Source organism: Panthera tigris, chromosome C1 (genome assembly GCF_018350195.1).
Source record: "Panthera tigris isolate Pti1 chromosome C1, P.tigris_Pti1_mat1.1, whole genome shotgun sequence".
NCBI lineage: Eukaryota > Metazoa > Chordata > Mammalia > Carnivora > Felidae > Panthera > Panthera tigris.
Genome location: NC_056667.1, coordinates 109,749,562 through 109,775,422, shown reverse-complemented (window position 1 = coordinate 109,775,422; position 25,861 = coordinate 109,749,562). Strand labels below are relative to the sequence as shown.

General features: G+C 37.8%; 1 protein-coding gene across 2 annotated transcripts in view; it reads left to right on the top strand.

Annotated features, from left to right (window-relative positions):
• UGGT1 (UDP-glucose glycoprotein glucosyltransferase 1) overlaps positions 1 to 25,861 on the top strand; it is a 110,431-nt gene that overhangs the window by 60,712 nt on the left and 23,858 nt on the right. The window contains exons 19-32 of one of the 2 annotated variants that reach the window (XM_007093110.3): positions 1,416 to 1,536; positions 4,016 to 4,114; positions 5,097 to 5,120; positions 5,615 to 5,709; positions 7,061 to 7,267; positions 8,248 to 8,379; positions 9,207 to 9,337; positions 12,237 to 12,332; positions 15,566 to 15,668; positions 17,045 to 17,124; positions 18,593 to 18,782; positions 22,514 to 22,672; positions 23,077 to 23,162; positions 24,918 to 25,002. In XM_007093110.3, the coding sequence (XP_007093172.2) occupies positions 1,416 to 1,536; positions 4,016 to 4,114; positions 5,097 to 5,120; positions 5,615 to 5,709; positions 7,061 to 7,267; positions 8,248 to 8,379; positions 9,207 to 9,337; positions 12,237 to 12,332; positions 15,566 to 15,668; positions 17,045 to 17,124; positions 18,593 to 18,782; positions 22,514 to 22,672; positions 23,077 to 23,162; positions 24,918 to 25,002 (1,608 nt within the window). The remainder of the gene's footprint in view (positions 1 to 1,415; positions 1,537 to 4,015; positions 4,115 to 5,096; positions 5,121 to 5,614; positions 5,710 to 7,060; positions 7,268 to 8,247; positions 8,380 to 9,206; positions 9,338 to 12,236; positions 12,333 to 15,565; positions 15,669 to 17,044; positions 17,125 to 18,592; positions 18,783 to 22,513; positions 22,673 to 23,076; positions 23,163 to 24,917; positions 25,003 to 25,861) is intronic. The other variant, XM_042994155.1, reaches the window with a different exon arrangement.

Genomic DNA, 25,861 nt, shown 5'->3' with positions numbered 1-25,861 from the left:
AAAAAAGAATGATCATTTATTTCATCCCCTGATATTGGACATTGCTTGTAAAGTTGTACTGTTATAAATAGTGCTGCAGCAAATAGTCTCATATGTATATCTTTGTACCTTATTTATTTATTTTTTTGAGAAATATCAATTTTTGGAATTGTTTTGTCAAAGGGTATGATACATTTAAAATTTTGAATTAGAGTCACTGTAAAAAGGTACAATATGCAGATGGTATGAAATTCAAAATGTGTATAGAGGTATAAATGAAGAGAAACTTACCCTTTCACTCCTATTTGCCTGCCATTCATCTTCTCTTAGAAATAATCATTGTGTGTGTGTGCGTGCGTGCGTGTGTGTGTGTGTGTAGACAGGCTGCATCAAAAGTTATGTACATTTAAAATTTTGATAGATGTTGCCAAATTGCTTTCCCTCAGCTGGCTAGGCTTCTAACTGGAATCAATTCAGATTTATAATAGAGACCAAAGTTGTATACATGGGGGTGTACATCTCTGCTAAGTCATCTAGTACCTCTGTAAGTCTGTTGGGTTGTATGGATGGTTCATAGACTTATTATTAGTTTATAGTTTGAGAATTTGCATATGATTTCCCTTTCTTGGGATAATCAGTAGCCACAGAAGATGACTGATTGGAGTTTTTTAGACTTGACTGTGTATATTTGATTCACATCTATCTCTTCCTCGAAAATTGCTTTCAAATATGGTTTTGTATGAAATATTTTGAGTGTGAGAACTTGCAAGTTTCCATAGCCATTTACGCTTCGATTTGAGGTCACTTCATGGAGTACAAGTATTTCTGTGTATCTGAGAGGCATGAAAAGGAAGAGAAAACGATAAGTGATTTTTCCTCCCTGCTGTGTAATTGTGACTCTGGAAATGTAGCATTACTTGGATGCCTGAGGTTGCAAAAAGCTTGTAGTGATTTTTATAAAATACGTTAAGTGCTTAAAAGAAGGCATTTGCCTTTTTCCTTTGGAGAGAGGCTAACTATGAGCAGATCTTAGGATGGATTTTTTTTTTTATGTTAACTTTTATCTAGTTTGTAGAGTTTGCTTATTTCTGGGGGAAGAACAGTGATGTGTGGAGAGACCACAGAAACATGGGTTTGCATTTCATATTTGGATCCCCTTAGCTCTTTGGTAAGGTATGTCACCTTTCTATACCTCAGCTTCCATCTTTAAAATGGATGTCACTAACATTGGCTTCGTGTTGATGCAGAGTTAAAGGTAATGTACATAAATAACATGTCAAGCTGTGCTTGGCAGTGATAGGGACCTATAACATGAGAACTTCAGTTTTTGGCTCTTACCAGTATAAAGTTAATGCTTTTTAGTGCCTAATAAATGATTATTGCTGTAATTGGTTTAATGCTCGTTCCACTCCCACCAGTTCCTTTTTTCCTTTTAGGGTGAATTGTCCCATGATCAGGATGTGGTAGAGTATATCATGAATCAGCCAAATGTTGTTCCACGAATCAATTCGAGGATTTTGACATCTGAGCGAGAATACCTGGATTTAACAGCAACCAGTAAGGATCATTTCAGGAAGAACTTCGGACCTTTTTTGATTTATGTTTCAGAACCTTTGCATCTGTTGGATTGTAATGTTCAGAAGATAACCTAAGATTGTGACACAGTCTTATGTTTTAATTCATAATATTAGCCTCTAAATTCACAAGAATTTTCTCCAAGTTTATATAGATAAATCCTTGTAAGCTTTGAAAAAATCCATTGTCTTTTAAATGCCAGTTAAACAGGCCTTGGGTGATGAGACTACATCTGTATTTTTTTTTTTTTTTTTACAGTTGTAGAGCTGTTAAGCAGCTGTCTTTTCTTCATCTTTGTTCTAGAATCAGCCAGCAGTGATGTGGACGAACACCTCAGGTGGTTTTACTCTGAGAAGCTAGGAATACCTGTCTAAAAATAAACCTTCATTGAGACATAGTGTACATGCCACAAAACTCAGCCTTTTGAAAACTTACACATTTTAAAGCACACAGTTTTAACGTATTCTCAGTTGTCTAATCATCACTGTCTAATTTTAGAATATATCTCGTTGCCCCAAGAAGAAATCATGTAACCATTAGTAGCTACTCTCCATTTCCCCTCACAACCGCTGACCTAGTGTCTGTTTCTAAGGGAGTTTTCTACTGGATATGCCATATAATTCAAGTTTTCTGTGACTGGCTTCTTTCACTCAGCATAAAGTTATTGTTTACCCATGTTGCAGCATGTCTCAGTACTTCATGCCTTTTTATGGCTGATGTTTTCTTATATGGACAGTCCACATTTGGCTTACCTAATCCTCAGTTGATGGATGTTTGCGTTGTTTCCACAAGAATACCTTTCCAGAGGTAGTTGTGTGAACAGTGTCTTCCTTCTGCCTTTCCTTGTGACTTTGAAGGCCACTTCAGCAAATAGCTGGAAATGAGGTAGAGCTGTTGTCACTCGCCCTGGGGATGTCACTGGGTGAGAAAGATAAGCATAACAGAGAAGTCCAAGCCAAGGGCCTTTGCTGCTGTGGTGGGTGTGATGCACACAGCTCCAGGTGTGGTTGTTCCTTTATGGCAGCTGTCTTTAATCAACTTGAAACCAAATTCCTTTTAGAGGAAGAGGGACATCTCTCTGCTTCTGTTTGAAAAAGGAAGTGGTTAGAGAGTGAGATAAACTGTTTCTTCATAGTTAGGTTTTAGCTTTTTACCACTAGTTTGAATAGAGCAAATCAAGCAGTATTATGAGTCTTTGTTCTAAGTTTTTGTTGTTTCCATCATTTAAAATTAAACTGTAAAGAACTCTTTTTGGAGTACTCCTGAATAAGGAGCACAACAGTAGTTCAGTGTTTTGGGGTACCTTTCTCCACTAAATGTTGTAGTGCTCAGCTGTGAAGTGATGCTGGTTCACAGGGCTGAAAATGCAGTTTGCCTCATGAACATGTTGGAGCTGTCCTTGGAGGAGCAGCCGGCATCCTTCTGACCCAGTGGTCCTAGCTCTATTATTACCTACCCTGCCCTTGGCCTTTGTTGTCCTGGGACCTTCTTAGAAGGATACTAAGTTTCAAGGCTTTAAGTCTTTTGGAGCCTTTTCCCCTCCCCTGCATGATGTCATGAGCTCTTACTTCGCATTGCTTTCCTTTTACTTGAATCCTGACTGGAAGGATAGTAGGCCCCAGGCATAGTTGGTTGAGTGAAAGGACAGATGGGTGCATGGGTGGACACACATAGGTGGTGGGGTGGATAAGCCAGCTGTGCTTGGAGGATGGTGAGAGAAGAGTGGCATTTGTGTCGGAACACAGTAATGCAGAAGATTGGGGACATTCTTGGACATAGAGGGTTTATTATACAGAACAGAGACCATTTTGTAGGTAGGAAGAAATTACTGGGTAGTTCAGATCAAATGAATGAGTCGATGAAATTGGGATTTTAGCTAGAGTAACCCAAGGAAAAATGGTTGATAAGAGCATGGCCAGAGGCCATTAGTTGGAGAAGACACTTGTCTAAAAAGAATGAAAATGACCTTTTGTTTATATTAAAGCTAAAATTGTATTATTTTGTTAGACGTGTAAAAAATGAAAGTCAGAGTCTTAGATCTTCTCTCCCATCATTCTCCCTCTTGCCCTCCATCGCCCAGTGGTATGGGGAAGGGCTTACTCAGGTGCGTCGACTATGGAAGGAAGACAAGGAGTTAGGGGATCTTATTAAGAGATTGGTTTCTAGTTGTAGAGTCATCGGGGTGGAATAGAATAAATATAAACCGTTAAAGTTGTGCATGTATGTATATACATACATGAAAGTTATATGGGATGTGTCCATTTTTTATTAACTTTGTGTCTTAAAATGTGATTAATGGGTAGGTGTCTTGTGAACTTGTTCAGTAAACATGAAACAACAGATTTCACTTATGTGTTTTTTATAAATCTTGTATTATGGTCAAATCAGTTTATTATTTGAATATTAACATTGGATTGAATTAGGCATGTTAATTATAAATCTGTTTCAATTTTTTTTTCAGATAACTTTTTTGTGGATGACTATGCCAGATTTACTGTCTTGGATTCCCAAGGCAAAACTGCTGCTATAGCCAATAGTATGAACTATCTGACAAAGAAAGGTAATCCATTTCTGGCTTATCTTGGATTCAGCATTTTTTTTTTTTTTTAGTATTTGTAGAAGTAATTGAATCTTTAAGTGTCTATTGGAGATTCCATAATTTTTTTCATTATTTCTTCAATGATTTGAATTTAGGAAATACCTATTTAAAATTCTTTTGTATGTTTTTGAAAATTCAAATGTTTTTATAAATTTATATTAGATATTAAGGTCAAATGAAACTTATTTTCGTGATTTTAAAATGAAAACATTTATGATGTAAACATGGGTTAATGGATTGCAAATTAGTTTGACTTACCTCTTCAGTGACAACACTGATTTAATTTTTTTAGGGTTTATAGGATAAACTTGGTTCTAGGAATCCTTGTGCATATTTTAAAACTGATCTTAATATGGAATCAGCTAGTTAGGCTAAAGTTGTGTGAAGTGATATTTTAATGGCAGACAGATGTTTTCCCCCTCTAGCCACTTATTACTCCTTCAGAGCACTGACTGTCATTTAAGACAGCTCTTTTTTTTTAAATGTTTATTTATGTATTTTGAGAGAGAGAGAGAGAGAGAGAGAGAGAGAGAGAGTATGCCCATGCCTATGCAAGCGGGGGAGGGCCGGGGAGAGAGAGAGAGATTGAGAGAGAGAGAGAGAGAGAGAGAGAGAGAGAGAGAGAGAAGCCCAAGCAGGCTCTGTGCTAAAATTCATAAACTGTGAGATCATTGCCCCTAGGCAGCTATTTTTATCTTTGCTTTAGTCTTCTCCTAGAGAGAATTTCTGGCTTCCTAGATCTATGTGAATAAAAACAATTGCTCCATTTGGTTCAAGAAAATTGGTTCTGAGGGGCCCTGGAACAGTGCTGTACCATTAGGGGGACTATGGAGCAGAGAGAAGATTGATCATGTTAGACATTATTTAAAATTTTGACTTTACGGTAGGCATCAGTTATAGCAATGACATTTTCTTCTACTCTTTTTCCTTTACCTCTGTCTAGGAATGTCCTCCAAGGAAATCTATGGTAACTTTAAACTTTAGAATGTTTTGTTTCTTTTCTTAATTATCTTATGTGGTTTCAGGCAGCATTGTGATTTAGAATTTATTGATACTTTATTGTGACCTTTCTAGAACCTGTGGATAACAGTAGATAATTTTTCAAATGCAGACAAAATTTGTGTAAATGTTTGCAAAGAATTCTATTTCAGAAAGTTACAAATCCATATGATTAAAGACTATGATCTGTTACCCACATGTTTCATTGTACATGCTAACAGATGCCTAAACCATAGTAGAATTAATAAGTGCATGTTCCTAGCTTGTAATTAAGCCAATTGGAAGGTTACCCTGCTTTCGTTCTAGTAGAGAAATTTCACTACTTCTGCTTTGTATTTTTATTAAACATCATTTTCTTATTTTTTGCATGGTTTTCAGAAATTATTTGGCTTAAGAACAATACTGAAACGTGGAATGTGCTTTTTTCCCTCCGACTCAGTATGTTGTTTTCTTTTTATACAGATGATTCCTTCATTAGGCCTGTAACTTTTTGGATTGTTGGAGATTTTGATAGCCCTTCTGGAAGACAGTTACTGTATGATGCTATTAAACATCAGGCAAGTGTCTACACCTCCACTCTGTGTACTGATGTTACTGTTCTGTGCGGAAGGCAGCTGTCCTGCTGTCTTAGTGCTTGAGGGAAAGGAGCATTGTTTCTTTGAAGGTCTGTCTTGTGAGAAAAGAGAGGAGACTGCAGTGTTCAGACTTTATTTAAGGGAATAGATTCTTTTTTTTTTTCTTTTAATGTTTATTTTTCAGAGAGAGTGAGAGTGGGGGAGGGGCAGAGAGAGACGGAGACAGAGGATCTGAAGTGGGCTCTGCATTTTCAGCACAGAGCCCACTGTGGGGCTTGAACTCATGGACTGTGAGATCATGACCTGAGCTGAAGTCAGATGCTTAACCGACTGAGCCACCCAGGCGCCCTGAGAATTGAAATTAAAAAAAAAATATTTTAACTGAAGTAAAATATAGGATCAAAAGAAGTGCACAAATCATAAGATACATAGTGTCTCAAAGGGAACACCCAGGTGGCCACCATCTCAGTCAAGAAATAGAGAATTATTGAATTCCTGAAAGCCTTCTCCTGCTTGTCTCCATCACCCTGCTCCCCGTTCCCTCTTCTTGATTATTTTTTACTTTATTTAAATGGAATCTTATACATGTTTGTTTGTTTTCTTTACTCAGCATTTTGAGATTTATCCATGATATTACCAATAGTGATAGTTCTTTTTTGCTGTGCTGTATTGTATTGTATTGTATGTCTATACCACAAAGTTTTGTTTGTTTGTTTAATCTATTTCATGGACAATGTCATCTTTTTCTAGTTAGGGGCTATTCTGAAGAAGCTGCTATGACTATTTTTGTATTTGTCTTTAGATAACACATTAGTATGAATTTTTGTTGCTTATGGTCATGACACAAGGTTTTATGGGTCCCAGATCTCTTCTCCCACATGGATTATTGTCTTTTTAATCAGGGAGAGATCAATTTTTACTAGGAATCTGGAAAGGCCATGTGAACAAAGAGGTGTTTGAACAGAAGCCTGAAGATTGGTTGGGGCTGAGGGAAGGAAAGATGGGATAGACTTGGAATTTGCATGCCACCATAAAGCATGGAGTATGTTAGAATAATACAAAGTGTTTTGGGGAATACAGGACTCTGATGGTCTGTAATGGAGCTGTATTTTTAGGGATGGTAATAAATGAAAGGTAGGCTGGGGACCAGTTCATGTAGGGGTTTGAAAGCCTGGCTATAGCATTTTAATTTTATTCTGTGTGCAGAAGAGAACTGCTGAACACTTTTAAGAGAGATTGTATTTGCTACTTACTGGACTATGACTGATGTTAATGCCACTTTTTAATTTTAAAACATCTACCATATAACTCTTATTTCCCCTTTTGTAAATAGAAATCCAGTAACAATGTTAGAATAAGCATGATCAATAATCCTAGTGAAGATATAAGATATAAGAACACTCAGATCTCCAGAGCCATCTGGGCAGCTCTCCAAACACAGACGTCCAACTCTGCTAAGAACTTCATCACAAAAATGGCCAAGGAGGAGACTGCAGAGGCCTTGGCTGCAGGAGCTGACATCGGGGGGTTCTCTGTTGGGGTAAGTCTTTGTGTGTTGCATAGGGCTGCCTTGTTCTGTTACTTTCCACAGAAGTTCACTCCCGTGGGCTGATGCATCTTGTTCATGATTGGGATTTTTTTATTTTAGTACTGAGTTTCAGAGGATTTCTTTTAGTTTGGAAGAATCTTTCCAAGAAATAACAATTCTGCCACATTCTGTTCACTACTTTTAATATTTTTAAATAAAATTTCATATCTTATATGATTCATATAAGTTTATATTTTATATAGTTTTTAAAAGATGAGCAATATTTTGATTTGTCTATATAGCAAAATGATTGAAGTTTCTTAAAAGTTAGGGGTTTATGTGTTCTTGATGTGTTCTGATATAGGCCCACATGTATTCATCATGTAAGTTACTTACCTTTTGGACTGTTTTGTAGTTTTCAAAAAAAAATTTTTTTTTTTAATGTTTATTTTTGAGAGAGAGACAGACAGTGTGAGCCGGGGAGTGTCAGAGAGAGAGGGAGACACAGAATCTGAAGCAGGCTTCAGGCTCTGAGCTATCAGCACAGAGCCCGACGTGGGGCTCGAACTCACGAACTACGAGATCATGACCGGAGCTGAAGTCGGACGCCCAACTGACTAAGCCACCCAGGCGCCCCTGGACTGTTTTGTAGTTTTAAAATTCTTATAAAATGATGGTGTACTTGATGTTTCAGTCAGAAAAAAGACTTGAAATTAGCAAGGTTTTAAAATGCAGAATAAAGGTGTGATGAATAATTTGCCAGTTGAGCAATCACATAAAAGAATAGGAACAGAAAATAAGCATTACTTGATAAGTGGGAGGGTGGGGGAAAATGGGAAGAGTGAAGAATTGAAACATCATAATGTTAATTATTAAAATTTTGTTCTGACTTTTCATTAAAAGAGTATTTTGTGATTTATTCATTATGATTATTCATTTTTATGGCTTGCTTAATAACAATTACTTTTCCTTAATAACAATTACTTTCCTAGGGCATGGATTTCAGTCTTTTTAAAGAGGTCTTTGAGTCTTCCAAAATGGATTTCATTTTGTCTCATGCCATGTACTGCAGGGATGTTCTGAAGCTGAAGAAGGGACAGAGGGCAGTGATCAGCAATGGAAGGGTGAGGATTTTGTTCTGAGACAAGCTTGACCTCAAATTAGATCAGTGAACAGTGTTGGTGGTGTTCCCTGAAGCTAGTAAACTAACTTTTCAAACAGTCACTCTCTTCCTGAGGGGAATGGGGCTTATGCAGTGCTGATGATAATTTCTGCACCCTGATTTCAGAGGAGGCTTGCTTTTGTTACAAGTGTTCTTGTGGAAAACGTTCCTGCTGTTTATTATGTCCTGTCCTGTGTACAGTGACGAGAGTGTGGTGTCTCAGAGAATAAGCTGATAAAGTTTTGATCTGTGAAGTATTCATCCCCTGTGGGGACCGTGTTCATAGCTGTGCAGTCTCTGTGAACTTCATTGGTGCAGGCTTAGACTCTTTCATGCATATCTGCAGCCATAGACATGAGACTCGGGGGGCCAGGGGGGATATACCAAACTTTAAACTCTTAGCACAGAGGGTGAAATCTCTGCTGTCTGTCACTCACCACACTGCATCTCTTAAAAACATCCTAAAAACTTCACCGCACTGCATTTAGTTTTAGTATTTATATCCAGTGAGAATTAATGAAAACTTTATTGCTATTTTGTTTTACTTCAGAGTTGCTGACTGTAAAAATAGTGTGACGTATACAAGTGTACACTCTGTGTGGTTGAGGAATTGATAAATAACTGGATGAGTTGATTTGGGTTTAATTTTTGCCTTTTTCATTGATTTTATTAGATGTATACATGTCTTGGGTCTTTACCCTGATAGGCTTCTAAGATAGCCAGACGACCACAGAGGGCTTCTTTACAGCTTGCTGATTCTAGCACTGACTACGCTGCTCCTCTTCACAGATCATTGGGCCGCTGGACGACGGTGAACTCTTTAATCAAGACGATTTCCACCTCCTAGAAAATATCATCTTAAAAACTTCAGGACAGAAAATCAAATCCCATATTCAACAGCTTCGGGTAGAAGAAGATGTGTACGTTTTGCCATGGAAGAAATTAATTAGTGCATACCATAGGGGCTGGGTTAATTGAACATTCCTCATGCTTCCTATTTCATGGTGTTTTATTTTCAGCTTGAACATATAATAATGCTTTTCAGTTCAGGTGTTTACTTTTGCTTCTGTTGAAACAAGTTAATTTATTTAAAGAACTGAAGTAGGTCTCTTCGTTTTGTTTTTTCTTGGTTGTGGAAAATTTCAAACATATGCAAAAGTAGAGGGGTGAGGTGAGGGTTTTTTTTTAGTTTTTTGTTTTTTGCCTTGGAATACTTTTGTAAAGAGGTACTTTCCCTCATTTGTTTTATTTTGTTCAGGAAAGGAAAGTAGGCTAAATGCTTCTTTTCCTTTATTTATTAGCATAGAATAATGAGTTGTTTCTCTTGTATCCTGCATAGGTGATGAATTGGTTATTGTGGTTTTTAATATTTATTTTAATTCTTTCAGTGTTCTTGTTAGCTAATGTATTTTAATGAGTTATTTCTCAATGGGAAGAAAATGAATTATTTAACTGGTCCACGTCCCTGGTGTATAATGAGGGCCCATAGGTCATATACACATGGTTCTTGTATTAAATATTAAATGAATGTAGTAGGAGGGATATATTTTATGTTTAATTTTTTGAGGAACCATCATGTTTTCCCACAGAGGACGTACCATTTTACTTTCCCATCAGTAATGTGTAAGGGTTCCAATTTCTCCACATCCTCATCAATACTTGTTATTTTTGGGGGTTTTTTGGTAATACTCTAATGGATCTGAAGGGGTATCTCTTTGTGGTTTGATTTGCACTTCCCTGACAATTAGTGATGACATCTGAATATCTTTGGAAAAATATCCATTCAGTGCTTTGTACCTTGTTTTTTTTAAGTAATCTCTCTACCCAGTGTGGGGCTCCAGCTCACAACCCAGAGATCAAGACTTTCATGCCCACTGAGCCAGCCAAGTGCCCCTACTTTGCACATTTTTAATTGTGTGTTTTTTTATTATTGAGTTATAGGAGTTCTGTGGAAATATGTAAATATTTGGGCTATTGATCTTTTATAGATAGATGAGATGCAGATATTTTGTCCCATTCTGTGAGTTGTATTTTCACTCATTTGTAGTGTTCTTTGATGAGTAGTTGGAGGATACGCAATTTAAAAGTTCTGTTTTTTTTCTTCATCTCTTTCATATACCCTCATGCCACAGGGTTTAAGATACATGTCTTAGTGAAGAACTGACCTCGATAGCTGCCAGAGTAGTCCCTTTGCCAAGCCTTGTGTGATAGGGGAAGGAGTCTTTTTTCATCTCAGTCAGTAGTGGGGCTACAGATAAGGAGGTTTCCTTCTACCTCAGTGGCTCTTCAGTGATACCCCTTGTTCTGGCCTATGAAACACTTCTCTGATGCAGGCTAGGAGGTGTTCCAATGTCTCGAAGCCATCATGTCACGGGCATAGGCTTGGTGTGGTGTGCCCTTGGACCACTCCCTCTCTCTGTGAAGTCTTTGTGGACTACATGATTGCCAGACTGTGCACCAGAGACTTGCCTTTTACCAAAGAGAAGTGGCTCTGGGTCTCTCCTAGGTGGATTGAGGGAAATGAGGTAGTCCCAGGGCTACCTAAAGATAAGCTAAAACTATTCGGGCTCTCAGAATTACCTTGCTTGCCTAGGGCTTTCAGTAGTGCCATAGCTGCGCCACCTTGGAGTGGCCTGCTTTGACAGCCACAGCTTTCACTCATGGCCTAGACCTGCAGCCACAAGGCCATCCTTAGCTTTCTGAAGCTCAGCTCTGGGCTGTTTGATCAGGGTGCTTTGTGAACTTTTAGGGGAGTTTGTTGTTTGCCTGCTCAGCCAAGTGTCTTGGCGTGTTTTGTGACAGTGTTGACACATCACAGGAAACAAGTGGCCTGGATTATATGTATTCAGAGTCAGTAGTGAGAAGTACCAGAGAGGTAGTTTGATATAGCTGTTTGGTTCAGTGAGAAAATGTATAGGCTTGATTCTAGTTCAGATAGTTACAGGTGTTTTTTAGAATTCTTAGAATTCAGTGCTTGGTTCAGCAGATTTGACCTTTTTTATAAGTCTCCTGATTTAGTTCAAGATCTTCCTTCGTTAGAAATCAACTTTAGAAGGGTCAGGGAAAGCAGAAATACTTTTCTACATTGTTTACTGCAGCGTTGATTGTAATAGTGAAATAGGAAGCAACCTGGATGTTCACTAGCCAGTTGGTGATTATGACCTATCCATAAACATATTAGTGAAAATATTGATGCACCCTGTGGTTTATTAACTAACAAAAATATGTTTGTAGTATATGTTTGCAATATATTGTTAAATGAAGAAGCAGGTTACTAAATAATATAATCCCACTTATGATTATATATGTATTTATATATGTTTAAAAATATAGAAGAATTATGAACCAAAATGTCATCAGTGCTTAACTGTTGATAAGGGCATTGTATGTATATCTGTTTTCTCATTTTTTTCTGAATTTTTTCCAGTGAATTATTATTCTAATAATCATAAAAACTATTAGAGGTATTTAGCAGTGGGTGAGGGAGAAGGTAAATACCACAAACTGACAGTCTGTTACGGGATGGGCCCTGAGCTTGGTGCTTTCTGTTTAGCTGGTGCAATGTTTACAAGAGCCATACCAAGTAGGTACTACTATCCCCATTTCACATATGGGCAAATCGGTGTCTTCTTTCAAGGTTATGAAACTACTCAGTTACAAAATCATACTTTTTCTCATGTATGCTTGTTGGTTAAAAGTTCGTACATTCTTCAAACCGTCTTGTTGGTATTCACTTAGGCTGATTATATCATGTTCAGCAATAATTGGAAAAACCTTCGGTTAAAGAGATGCTCAATCTTCACCATCCATGTCTTTCAGGGCAAGTGACTTGGTCATGAAGGTGGATGCCCTCCTGTCGGCTCAACCAAAAGGAGATGCAAGAATCGAGTACCAGTTTTTTGAAGACAGACATAGGTACAGAGTTAATGGTGAATTCATGCATGTTCTTGAATAAACTCTTAAGGTTGCCTGTATCTCATCTCCTTTATTTTTCCGTGTGAAGTGTGTACATAGTTCTTACTGGAATGGCAAATTTGTCCACTGTGTATTTTTCATATATACGCATTTTCATATGCAGAATTCATAAAGGGATCTTGGTTGCATAAACACTGACGTTTATTTCTAAATCTGAAATTTATTTAGTACCCTTTTAGAAAACAGAAAGCATTTAATGACAGATCAGTTGTAATTTTCTGATAAGAATAAATGCAGGTTGTTAGAACACTTGTATCGTTCATCTTTTACTGAAAATGGTTTTGTTTTCAATAAAATAAAAATAAGTTTAGTATTATGATGTTCTTGCCTTTTGTTTTTTTTAGTTTTTTATTTGAAAAGTTTCAAAGCTGCTGAATAGTTGAAAGATTATTACAGTGAACACCCAAATAAATATCTTCAACCTGGGTTCACTGGTTGTTAACATTGTGCCACATTTATCTGTCATCTACCTTGGGTCGTGTATGTATGTATAGTATATACAATGTATATGTTTGTGTACAAGTATACATGCACTCACATTTTTCCTGAACCATTTGAAGGTCCGTTTCAGACATCATTACACATCATGTCTGAATTCCTCAGCATATGTCTCCTGAACACTTGGGGTATCTCAACCATTAGCATATTTCAGAGATTTAGCCTTGATACGGTGATAGTAAGTAGCACACAGTCCTATTCACATTTCTCTAAGGCCCCTGTAATGACCTTTGAAAACGGTTTTGTTCTTTGATTTGGTCCAGATCACACATTGCAGTCCTTTGCTGTGTGTCTCTGTAGTCTCCTTAAATCCAGAACTGTTCCCTGCTTTTTGTTTTTATTTTATTTTATTTTATTTTTTGTTGTTTTTTTGTTTTTTTGTCTCTTATGACCCTTTTTTCTAACAGTCCAGGCCAATTATTTTGTGGAATGTCCCATAGTCTGGGTTGTTTTCTCATGATTAGACTTAAGATTAACTTGTCTTTAGAAAGAACCTCTACAGTTGATATATGTAGCCAGGCAGGTTATATATCTTGATATATCTAGATATACCACTAAAACCTTAGAGGTTTTAGATACAGATGCCTGCTTCCTGCTCCTTTATGATTCTAATTTAATTAGTCTGGGGTAGATTGGACTTTGGTTTAGTTGACCTATGCTTTCTGATATCCAGTCCTTGTGGGGATCAAATCTGACTGGACTGTTTGATCCAGGCTAGAATGGAGAATCTGTTAGAAACCAGATGATTTCTGAAGCTGGTGCTGCTGGTCTGGAGCCACATTTTGAGAACAGCTGTACTAGAGTTAAAAAAAAAAAAAACACAAAAAAACCCAGTTATTTTAGAATAATTATTGGCGGCTGAAATTGTTAATTTTGTCAAAAATTGAAATCATCTGCTTTGATACAGGCACAAAGCTGTTCCGATGGTTATTTCCAAAGCTGTTAGGATTTGAAATAACCTTCATCACCATTTAAACTCTACTTACACGGTTTTTTTAGTTAACATTTTATTTTGTACTTTTGTTTTCCTCCCACTGGGTAAATATTCTTGCACAGAATAGTAGTGGTTAGCGCCGGAACTACAATTAAAACATTGTTCAGCACAAAGATAGGCACTGATTTGACCAGTTAAGATTTTGGAAAATTGGATGTGTTTTGGAATTCTTTCACCTTTATTCCTTTTCAAAATGTATCAGAAGTTCTTGCTCCTCTTAAGTCATCTAAGTCAATGTGACTTCATAGGGAGGCTGTGTAGCTGGAAACCACAGATGGGAAGATGCAGGTTCTCCCCCAGAAATCTTGGGGGTACAAATTGCAATCTAACCAGCTGCTGTTTTTTACTTATTAAGACAAAATATGTATAACTTAATATCCTTGTAAATTGGCTTAATTCTTCTGAACTTGTGATTAACAGTACATATTATCCAGAAAAATAATTTTTTATTTTCTTTAACGTTTATTCATTTTTGAGAGACAGAAGACACGAGTGGGGGAGGGGCAGAGAGAGAGAGGGAGACACAGAATCCAAAGCAGGCTCCAGGCTCTGAGCTGTCAGCAAAGAGCCCGACGTGGGGCTCGAACTCACGAACCGTGAGATCATGACCTGAGCCGAAGTTGGACGCTTAACCAACTGAGCCACCCAGGTGCCCTGAATTTTGCTAATTTTTAAATGAGAAAACTGGCAATATTCTTTTTTTTTTTTTTTTTTTTTAAATGTTTGTTTATTTTTGAGAGAGATATAGAGTCGAGTGAGGCAGGGGCAGAGAGAGGGAGACACAGAATCTGAAGCAGGCTCCAGGCTCTGAGCTGTCAGTACAGAGCCTGATACGGGGCTTGAACCCACGAACCGTGAGATCATGACATGAGCTAAAGTCAGATGCTCAACCGACTGAGCCACCCAGACACCCCATCCAGAAAAATATTTGTGTCCTGTGACTCAGTAATCTCATGTCTAGGACTTTGTTCACTCTAACGAAATTTCCAGTGTGAAAAAAAGTGTATGTACGAAGTTACAGGCTGCAAGTCATCTAAATGTCCAGCAATAAGAAATAGCTTGGGTAAACATGGCAGATTCACAGGGTAAATAGAAGATTTTTTCCTATTCAGGATATTTGATGTGTAACAGTATGGAAAAATCATAAGGTGGTGGGGGAAGGAAGGAAATTGTTATAAAATTTCTACTATCTTTATACAGGCATTTGAGAAGGTCTACAGAGAAAAATGCCACAGAATGGTTGGGTTGGGGTGGCAAGATTTTATGCTTCTTTCTTTTTTCTCTCACAAGTTTTCTGTAATGTTCTTTGTATTTAAAAAATCTGTTATTTCTTCTCTCCTCATACCCTTCTTGTCAAGAAAAAAATATTGGCATGTTTGTAATTGTCAAAAACAAACATCAGCTTTTAGCAGTTTTTGGTTAAATACAATTTCAAGCTGGTTTTCCTCTATTAACACATATCTTTTGGTTCATTTTGAGTGAATTTGAATCTTCAGGTTTTGCAAACTTTGAGGTAGATGTAATAACAGAGTTAACCACCATGTAGCCTTATTGTTTTAGATCTAAAGTGTTTTTGGAAATGCTGAGAGGGCTGATAGCTTATGTTGGCCTTAAAAAAACAAAGTTAACTTTGTTTCCTGTTTTCCATGAGATTCACGTTCTGTCTTTTTGATCTCTGTAGTGCAATTAAAATGAGGCCGAAAGAAGGGGAGACGTACTTTGACGTCGTGGCTGTCATTGACCCTGTCACCAGAGAAGCACAGAGACTTGCCCCGTTGCTCTTGGTAGGCATGGCTTCCGAGGCTGTTCTCATCTCTATCTGAAGTGGTCACAGGTCCTGTGACTCTCTGAGAGTCTTATTGTTCCTGTAGTTATCTTCACAGGGCATTGGAAAATGCCACAGGGCATCATGGCAGAGCAAGTGTCTTCATACAAATTGGTAGTGGCTCTGGAAACATCCTTCTAACCTTAGGATGTTGGTACAAGTTTGGTTGGTTTCCTCATGTACTTAAAAAAAAAAAAATCCTATTTAGAGCAAGATGTCTTTTTTTTTTTCTTTAATGTTTATTTATTTTTGAGACAGAGAGAGAGCACAAGTAGGGAATGTGCAGAGACAGAGAGGGAGACAGAGAATTCACAGCAGGCTCCAGGCTCTGAGCTGTCAGCACAGAGCCCGACATGGGGCTTGAACTCACAAACTGTGAGATTATGACCTGAGCCAAAATTGGATGCTTAACCAGCTGAGCCACACAGGCGCCCCAGAGCAAGATGTCTTTTAATTAACTTTATTTATGCCATGTTTTGATTTGTAAGGAATAAGAGGTAAAAAGATAAATGAATGTTGCTTTATCATTTTCCTTTTTTAAAACTAGCAATTTAAAAATTGTAGCATGTCTTGTACATTTGTATATGATACTACAGTTTTAAGAAAATTTAGGAGCTCTGCCAAAAATACAGTTGCTTCAACATTTTTTTTTTTTTGAGTTGTATTTCTTTTTTAAGGTAAAGTTTTACTGATGTGTAATCAGCTAACCTTTTTGTGGGTGTGTGTATATATATGCATTTTTCTCACTGTAGTATGTAAACTGCACTGGTGAACCTTTAAAGTTTTCCTTGTGTAGGGGTGCCTGGGTGGCTCAGTTGGTTAAGCACCTGACTTCAGTTCAGGTCATGATCTCACAGTTCATGGGTTTGACCCCTGCGTTGGGCTCTGTACTGACAGCTCAGAGCCTGGAGCCTGCTTCAGATTCTGTGTCTCCCTCTCTCTGCGTCCCTTCCCTGTTCATGCTCTGTCTCTCTCTCTCTCAAAAATAAATAAACATTAGAAAAATTTTAAAATTTTCCTTCTGTAGACAGCTCTCCATTATCCATCAGTTGCCTCAACACATGGGGAACAGTAATTTGCAGTAGCCCACTTGCTATGTTTTTGCCAAATGAAATGTATGTGTGATTTAGATTGTGCCCCAGAGTTGTGATTTCCAGAAATTTCTCCATTGCAGACTATTATTCTCTTTCTGTCTTTCTTGAGATATTAAGAGGTGTTCTCTCAACTCAGTGTCAGAGTGATAAATTTCTGAAGAGAAAATGTAAATATTTTGTCTCAAATATCATTTAGTTTCCCTATAGGAGAATGTGTTTTGTCTCTTGTTTGCACTTTTAGGTTTTAACCCAGCTGATCAACATGAATTTAAGAGTGTTTATGAACTGCCAGTCAAAACTTTCTGACATGCCTTTAAAAAGGTAAAACAAAGCTCTTTAAGAAATCAGTTGAAAATGTGGTACTAAATCTGAAAGCTGGTATTGCGTGTTAAGGATCAAATGGGCTTATAGCTGGACTTCATGTTTGAAAAGATCATTTACTGAATGTTTAGTTTTGCTAAATTTCTGCTTTAATCAGAAGTTCTGAGAACTTAGCATGGGCATGGAAGCATTTAGGTGGCGTTAACCCAAGCTACCGTGTGTGCCTGCCTGCCTTTCCTTCTTTCCTTCCTGCCTTTCCTTCTTTCCTTCCTGCCTTTCCTTCCTTCCTTCTTCTTTCCTTCCTTCCTCCTTCCTTCCTGCCTTTCCTTCTTTTCTTCCTGCCTGCTTGCCTTGCCTTGCCTTGCCTTGCCTTACCTACCTGCCTGCCTGCCTTCCTCTTTCCTTCCTTCCTTCCTTCCTTCCTTCCTTCCTTCCTTCCTTCCCTCCTTCCTTCCTCCTTCCTTCTTCTTTCCTTCCTTCCTTCCTTCCTTCCTTCCTTCCTTCCTTCCTTCTTGCCTTCCTCCTTCCTTCCTTCCTTCCTTCCTTCCTTCCTTCCTTCCTTCCTTCTTGCCTTCCACCTTCCTTCCTTCCTTCCTTCCTTCCTTCCTTCCTTCCTTCCTTCCTTCCTTCCTTCCTTCTTCCCTGCCTCCATCCCTCTCTCAGAATTATGTCATTGTTTAATTTTAAACATTTGGATCAATGTAGCTATTAAATTTACATAGTTAAAAAAATGTGCTGTGGTGCAAGAAGAAACTTGCCTGTCTTTTTTTATCTTAAAAGTGGAGCAGAATTATTTCAAGTTGTAGTATATTTGTCAGAGGAAACTTGGTGAGGTCCATTTGCATGTGTCTTGAGGAGGGCAGGCTTAGCTGTGTGTTGTCTAAACCTTGGAATGGTCGTTTATGAAAAAAATTATATAAAAAGCAGTTAATAGTAATAGGGTAGCACCTTCTGGGTCTGTGGGAAATTCCTTATATGTAAATGTGCTGTGTTTTATAAATTACATTCTAAGTGAATTCAGATATTGTTTCAAAGTCACTCAATGGCTCTCAGCTTCCACTGTTGTCCTTGAACAGGAGAAATGTTTAAACTATTGTGCATAGTGTTTCCAGGGCCCACCTGAGAACCCAGTCACCATTTAGGACTTTGTGTTTAAGAGAAAAATAAGTGTTTTTCTCATTGAAGGGAAACATGTGCTTAGGAAATCTTGTGCCTCTAACAGCAGCCACCCTTAGCAGTCCCAGAAAGAATGACCTTTCCTCTCATTTCTGTCCCTCATGCCCTTATCTTGCATCTGCAACAACCACAGGAGGCATAATTAGGTCAAGAGATGGTTTTGGAAACACTTTTCCCAGTGTGGGGGGCTACCTTTCCAAATATAGTTTGTTTTGATTTGTGTGGATGCCTGGGAACCTAAGGACTGTGGGTATATTAAAAAGGCTCAATTTTTTTTTCTTTCCAATTTCAGCTTTTACCGTTACGTCTTAGAACCAGAAATTTCTTTCACTCCAGACAATAGCTTTGCTAAGGGTCCAATAGCAAAATTTTTGGATATGCCACAGTCTCCTCTGTTCACCCTGAATTTGAATACACCTGAGAGTTGGATGGTGGAGTCTGTCAGAACACCATATGATCTTGATAATATTTATTTAGAAGAGGTAAGAATATCATTGCTTCTATGTATATAATCATGTGTACAACCTTTTTTTAAGAAGTGGTGGTAGTTTCTGACTGAACAGACTGGATCTCAGTCAGGCAGGACTCTGAGATGTCCGTGTTCATGTGTGATTGTATTTTTAACAGCTTCATTGAGATTTTTTCACATATCATAAAATTTACCCTTTTAAAGTATATATAGTTCAGTAGGTTTAGAATATTCACAAATTTTGCAGTCATCATCGCTAGATAGAAACTCCATACCCATTAGCAGTCATTTCCCATGCCCCCTGACCCCTGGCCACCACTAATCTACATTCTATCTCTATGGATTTGCCTGTTCTGACTTTTCATCTAAAGAGAATCGTACATTTTTGTGACTGGCTTCTTTCACTTTAAATTATTATTTTCAGGATTCATCAATGTTGTGGCATGTATTAGTATTTAATTCTTTTTTATTGCCAGGTAATACTGTATGGACATACCATGTTCTATTTATCCATTCATTGATAGACATTTGGGTTGTTTCCACTTTTTGGCTATTATAAATAGTGCCGCTGAGAACATTCATGTCCCAAGTTTTTGTAGATGTGCTTTTATTTCTCTTAGAATTGGTGGATCATATGGTAATTCTACGTGTAATTGTTTGAGGGATTGCCAGACTGTTTTCCAAGGGTGACTGCACCATTTTCCATTCCTGCCCATGATGTTGGACATTTTTTCATGTGTATATTGGCTATTTGTATATCATCTTTGGGGAGAAATGTCTGTTTAAATCCTTTGCCTATTTTAAAAATTTTGCTTACCATTTTGTGGAGGGAGTCATAAGAGTTCTTTGTATATTCTGGAAACAAGTCCCTTATCAAATATATGGTTGGTAAATAATCTCTTTCATTTTCTTAGCTATCTCACTTTCTGGAAAATGTCCTCTGAAGCACAAATATTTCTAATCTCAATGAAATCTAAATGACCTTTTGTTGCTTTTGCTTTTGGTAGTATACCTAAGAAACCAACGTTTAACCCCAGGTCACAAAGATTTACTCCTGTGTTTTCTTATAAGACTTTCAAAGTTTTAAACTCTTACATTGAGGTCTTTTATTCATTTTGAGTTAATTTTTGTATGTGATGTGAAGTACGGTTATAGCTTTATTCTTTGTGTGTGAATATCCATTTGTCACAGCACCGGTTTGTTGAAAAGACTGTTCTGTCTCCAATGAATAGTCTTGGTACCTTAGCCAGATATCTGTTAGCCCTAAATATGAATTCAATTCTGGACTCTCAGATCTATTTCCTTGATTTGTGTGTCTGTCCTTAGGCCACACTTGTCTTATTGTAGCTTTGTTGTGAGTTTTGAAATTGGTAAGTGAGTTTTCCAATTTTATTCCTCATTTTCAAAATAGTTTTGACTGTTTTCGGTTCTTTGCATTTTGGAATCAGCTTGTTAATATCTGTAGAAAAGGCTGTTGGGATTTTGATAGAGAGTGCATTAAATTCCTAGATCAATTTGAAGAATATTACCATCTTAACATTAAGTGTTCTGATCTATGAACATGGGATGTCTTTCCATTCATTTAGGTCTTTAATTTCTTTTAACAGTGTTTTGTAGTTCTTAGTATACAAGCCTATAAAAGATCATGTCATCTGCAAATAGAGGTAGTTTTATTTTTTTCTTTCCAAACAAGATGTCTTTTAAATTTTCTTGCCTAATTGGGAAATATTTAAGTTACCAGTTCAGTCTCTTTTTGTGGATTTGTTTAGATTTTCTATCTTAAGTCAGTTTTGTGTCTCAGGAATTTATCCCTTTTATCTAGGTTACAGCTTGTTGGCTTACAGTTGGTTATAGCATTTTCTTACAGTGAGTTGGCTCTTCCTCTCTTTTTTTGTGGTCAGTCTCACTAAAAGTTTGTCAGTTTGTTGATATTTTTGAAGAACCAGCTTTTGGCTTTGGTGATTTTTCTGTTTTTCTGTTCTTTTTTTCACTCATTTTCATATAACTTAAGGTAAGTGGTCCTTTTCCCCCAGTCCATTTTCAAAGACCGAGAGCTCACAAGAGTTGTTTGCTGATGTCTCTTCATAGCCCTCACTCTCTGTACCTAGTTCAGAGTGTATTAACAAAGGAATCAAAACATATGGTCTTTACTTACAAGGAGCTTACAGCATCTCAGGGCCTCCTTCCTTTCTAAGACATCTGTCTCTGTGTCTACCCTAAATATATTCTACAATTGAAGCCTGTTTGTGCATTCTGTCTTCTTCAGAATTGGGAGAACAGGAACTTGAAGGTAGTTATTAGAGAAATTCTCAGCCCTCTTATCATTAGAGTGAAGAAGAATCCCTCAGGTGCTAAGTTAGGGGTGAGTGTTGTGTACACACTTGCCTTATTCCCTGCCTCAAACTTGTCTACCATATTTATAACAAACAGGAAGTGGAGTTGTTGCCCTTGAAGAATGAACTTTTGCTGAGGAGATTATAAAATGGCCACAAAAAGCACTAAAGAGCAGTGCAAGTAGGCACAGAACAGATGCAGAGTAGCTCTCTTCCATGTCCTTAGAATTTTTGCTGTTCTTTCCTAGACTTTCTCTGGTTTCTCTGTATCCACTAAAAACACAGAGCCTAGGACTTGGTGCTTTCATGGAGGTGTACTCCTTAGCTTTCCTTATTAAACTTTTAGAATTTAGTGTAGCAGTAACATTAAGCTCCAAATAGTGTGTTATTAGCATTAGATAGGATGACAGAGCCAAGTCTGAACCAGCTTGGGATAAAAAAAATCCTTTCATCAGCCAAAGCCAGGCTGTCCCAAGACCTTGCAATTATATATTCTGCAAGGTATCAGTATTAATTTAGGCAGTTGGTGTGGAACATGAATTTTATGCCATTATGGAGCCCTCAAATACATTTGGATATTTGGATTTAGAACAGCAGTATTTTGGGGCACCAGAGTGGCTCAGTTGGTTAAGTGTCCGACTTCGGCTCAGGTCACGATCTTGCAGTTTGTGAGTTCGAGCCTGGCATTGGGCTCTGTGCTGACAGCTCAGAGCCTGGAGCCTGCTTTGGATTCTGTGTCTCCCTCTCTCGCTGCCCCTCCCCTGCTTGTGCTTGCTCTCTCTCTCCCTCTCAAAAAAAAATTTTTTTAAAAATTAAAAAAAAAAATAGCAGTCTTTTCAGCTATATCCTAAAGGCCAAGATAAATTTACATTTTTTCTCTGCAGTTTCTCACTGTTTCTCATTATTTTTTCATTTTCTCATGGAAGTTAGTCCTGGTAGTATTCTTTTCTGTTTTCTTTATTATTTAGCTTTTAGATCTGTTCATTCTTTTGGCAGGTTTTTTTTTTTTTTTTTTAACATGCTTTTTCCAATACTACCTTCCGAGATGGCAGTCTTATCCTCTCATCTGTACAAAAACCTCCTTACTGTGTTTTTTTTCCTCTTTCCAGCCCATCTGAGTTTTGAACATTGTAAACAGTTGTTGACCACCAGCACAGTCAAGATACAGAGCATTTCCATCGCCCCAGAAAGTTCTCTTGTGCCCCTTTGCAGGCAGTCCCCTCCCTTTCCTGCCACTATAGTTTTGCCTGTCCATGAATTTCTTAGAAATATGACCATAGAGTATGCAGCCCTTTATGTCTGGCTTTGTTCACTTTGCACAGTGCATTTGATCCATGTTGTTGCATGTGTCAATAGTTTGTTTCTTTTTATTGCCAAGTAGTTTTCAAGTGATTTAATTCTGCTATTGCAGGTGGATAGTATAGTGGCCGCTGAGTATGAACTGGAGTACCTCTTACTAGAAGGTCACTGCTATGACATTACCACAGGCCAGCCCCCACGAGGACTGCAGTTTACATTAGGAACTTCGGCCAACCCAGTCATTGTGGATACCATTGTTATGGCCAATCTGGTAAATAATCATCAGTACATCACATGGTGGTATTGAGTCATGCTAATTTGGGCAGTATGATTTATGATGGAGCAGTTTGCATTCTGAACATAAGTGGGATTAAAGTTCATAATTGACAGTTTGGTCAATATAAAAATCATAAGTTTACTTAAATTTATACATTGGAATTATATGTCAGCCTAAAAAAAATGCTAGCATATTCTGAATGTTCGGCTCTAATCAAATTGGCCCCTGCAAATGCATAGCTTATGAGCTGACAGCATTTTTCTTGGCTTTGGAGCTTTGTAGCTTCTTCATACATGACACATAAAATATAAGTGACTGATACTTCAGAAAAGGAAGTAACTGTTCCACAGAAATAACATTTTGATGAGAACTAAAATTTGTCTTTCTTCTTACCCTAGGGCTACTTTCAGTTAAAGGCCAACCCAGGAGCTTGGATTCTCAGATTAAGGAAGGGTCGTTCTGAAGATATTTATAGAATATACAGGTAAGATTAAGTGATGGAGGTGCTTTTTTTTTTTTTTCCAGAACATTTTGCAGAGAATCAGCTTGAATTGAATTCTACACTGGCAGTTAGCCAGGGAATAAGAATTTAATTTATGTGTGATGAAACAATGTTTTTCTGGGAAATTGAGTATAAAAGAATTGGCAGGGTATGATTACTTAATAAGTGGTATAAACAGTAATAAGTATAGTTAAGTTTCACTCTTTAGTCTTTCCCTTGTGCTAGCGGTATCTCCGAATCAGATCATTCTGTCACTGCGATGAAAACCATATGTAGATGAGAAATTGAGTCCTTTTGAAAAAAGAGAAAAGAAATGACGAACAGTTAAACTTTTTTACCTAGACAGTGTATTTCTCCACGCTGGGTGAGTCGCAGATGCACAGCATGTAGAAGGTGTGACTGTGAAATCTGGGTGCCAGCGCTGGCTTTCCTGGTCTGTGGTAGTAAGGAAGTACTTCCAGAGCATTTCCTCAGTAGCCAGGGTTCTGCCTTTAGTTTTGCTATAAATGGCTATTAGTTTAAAAAAATTACATAGCCTTTTAAAAAAATGTAATCTGAATTTTGCAAAACACAATTTAAATTAGTTTTAAGCTCTGTGAAGAGACTTTGTGTCAATTTTTTAGGGAGGGATTTCCATTAGACTGTACTTAAAACACCCTCTTGTTGTGTCATCTTAGTTCTAGAAGATCTTACCCGACATTTGTGAAAGCTGTGTGGATTCTTGAAGCTATTATAATAACGTATTCTTTGTAAATACCATTCCTCTAAGTAATGTTTTCTCCACATATGGTTTTGCAGAATTTAATCCTGTCATAAGTTTACTTGTTCTTTTGAACCTTGTCCCTTCTGCCTTCTGTGTGCCCTTTCCCTAGCCATTCTTTCCCCTTCTCTTGGAGTGTGGAGACCTCCTTTCTTCCTCCTGTCTAGACCTCCCTTCCTCTTGGATATTCCTAGTCTCTGGAGCGTTTCATGCTCCCCCATGAGAATCTTACCTTTCCTGAGAACTCTGCTCTCTGTGGGATGACAGTGAATGCAGTGAATTTATATTTTATCGTGGCTTTCTGCACTTAACATCTTGAAAATTGGTACCTGGAAATTCTAGGCATTACAATTGACTGGGGATATTTTATTTTTAATTTAAAGTTTTTCTTCTTCTGCCCCAGATCTGCCTGAAAATAGCTTTTTATAGTTCTTCCTCCAGAGTATGGGCCCCAGATGGAGTTACAGGGCCTAGACTTGGCTGATTGTGTACCTCCAGGCAGAAGGATAGAGTAGACAACTTTACAGAACTCTGAAGTAGAGCCATGCTTTGTCACCTGTCCATGAAAGAGTAGAAGTGATGTGTTTCCAGTGATGGTTCAGTGGCTCATGTCCCTGGGCACTCCTTTATTGCTGGTGGTGAGCATGGCTCAGACTTAGTAAATACAGGTGTTAAGTGCACCAGCACTGGGAGCCTCTCACTCTCTGAAAGGTAATTTAAAGGGGAGAGCCAAGAAGAAAGTCTGGGCTGTGACTGATTGGAATGCTCAATGTTTGAAGGATAGAGATTCTGACAAGTGCTTCTGTGTATTTGAAGGGACTTGCTACAGTTTGCGGGAAAATAATTTGTTCTGGAAAACTCCTTTATGATAAAGATGATGGACAAATATGGCATTTTGATATCAGACTCCTTACTGCATTTCAAGAATTGTGATTTATAACATCTGCCTTACTCTTTCCCTTTGTTTTCTCTCGAAGCCATGATGGCACAGATTCTCCTCCCGATGCTGATGAAGTTGTTGTCGTCCTCAACAACTTCAAGAGCAAAATTATTAAAGTGAAGGTGAGCTTGGAAATACTAAGGCAGCGACTTTTATAGTGGGTAAAAGTAGCAGTATTCTGGCATTCAGTAGCTCTTATCTAGAAGTAGATGGATTTAACTGATAATAATGCTATCACTGTGATCATTGTTTTACAGCTTCTATGCATATCAGATCATCACATTGTATGCATGAAGTTTACACAATATTGTGTGTCAGTTGTCTCTCAGTAAAGCTGGTGGGAAAGAAAAGAAACTGGTCTAAGGCTTTAATTCACCTTTGGGATTTTACTGTAGGGTTTATAAGAATGCTTCTTTACGTGTGAAACGTCTTTCGTAAATATACATTTGTGGTTTTCTTCAACTGAGAGATTGCACCTTTTGAGTAATCTCAGTGAGCAATACAAGTCTCAGATTTTCTGGTGTTTACATAGCCACAATTCACATTATTGCTGACTGTTCTCAGAAAACTGGGAAGAATGACAGTGAAAATTTCAACAACGGTAATTGGTAGCCCTATTTCATTTCTTTTCACGTCTCAGAATTTTAAAGTTCTTAGTGCCTTAAATTCAAGTAAAAGATATTACAGAATAAGCAATCATTCCACACAGTAAAATCTAAAGCAGACCACACACAGAAGAGTAGAAAACTGCTCCCTGTGCTGGTGAGAAGATTCAACCCATCTTTATTCTGGTGAATCCTGAAAACAGGCTGTGGCATGAAGTGACTCTGTCCTGATGGGTAGCTCTCCTGTGGGCTGCACTCTCCCTGGAACAGCTGTCAGCTGGGTGGATGATGCTGCTAGTTTTGCTCAGACTCTGTTTCCTATACAGTTGAATTTGAGGTTCTTTGACCATTTTTCAGACTACAGTTATTACTGAAT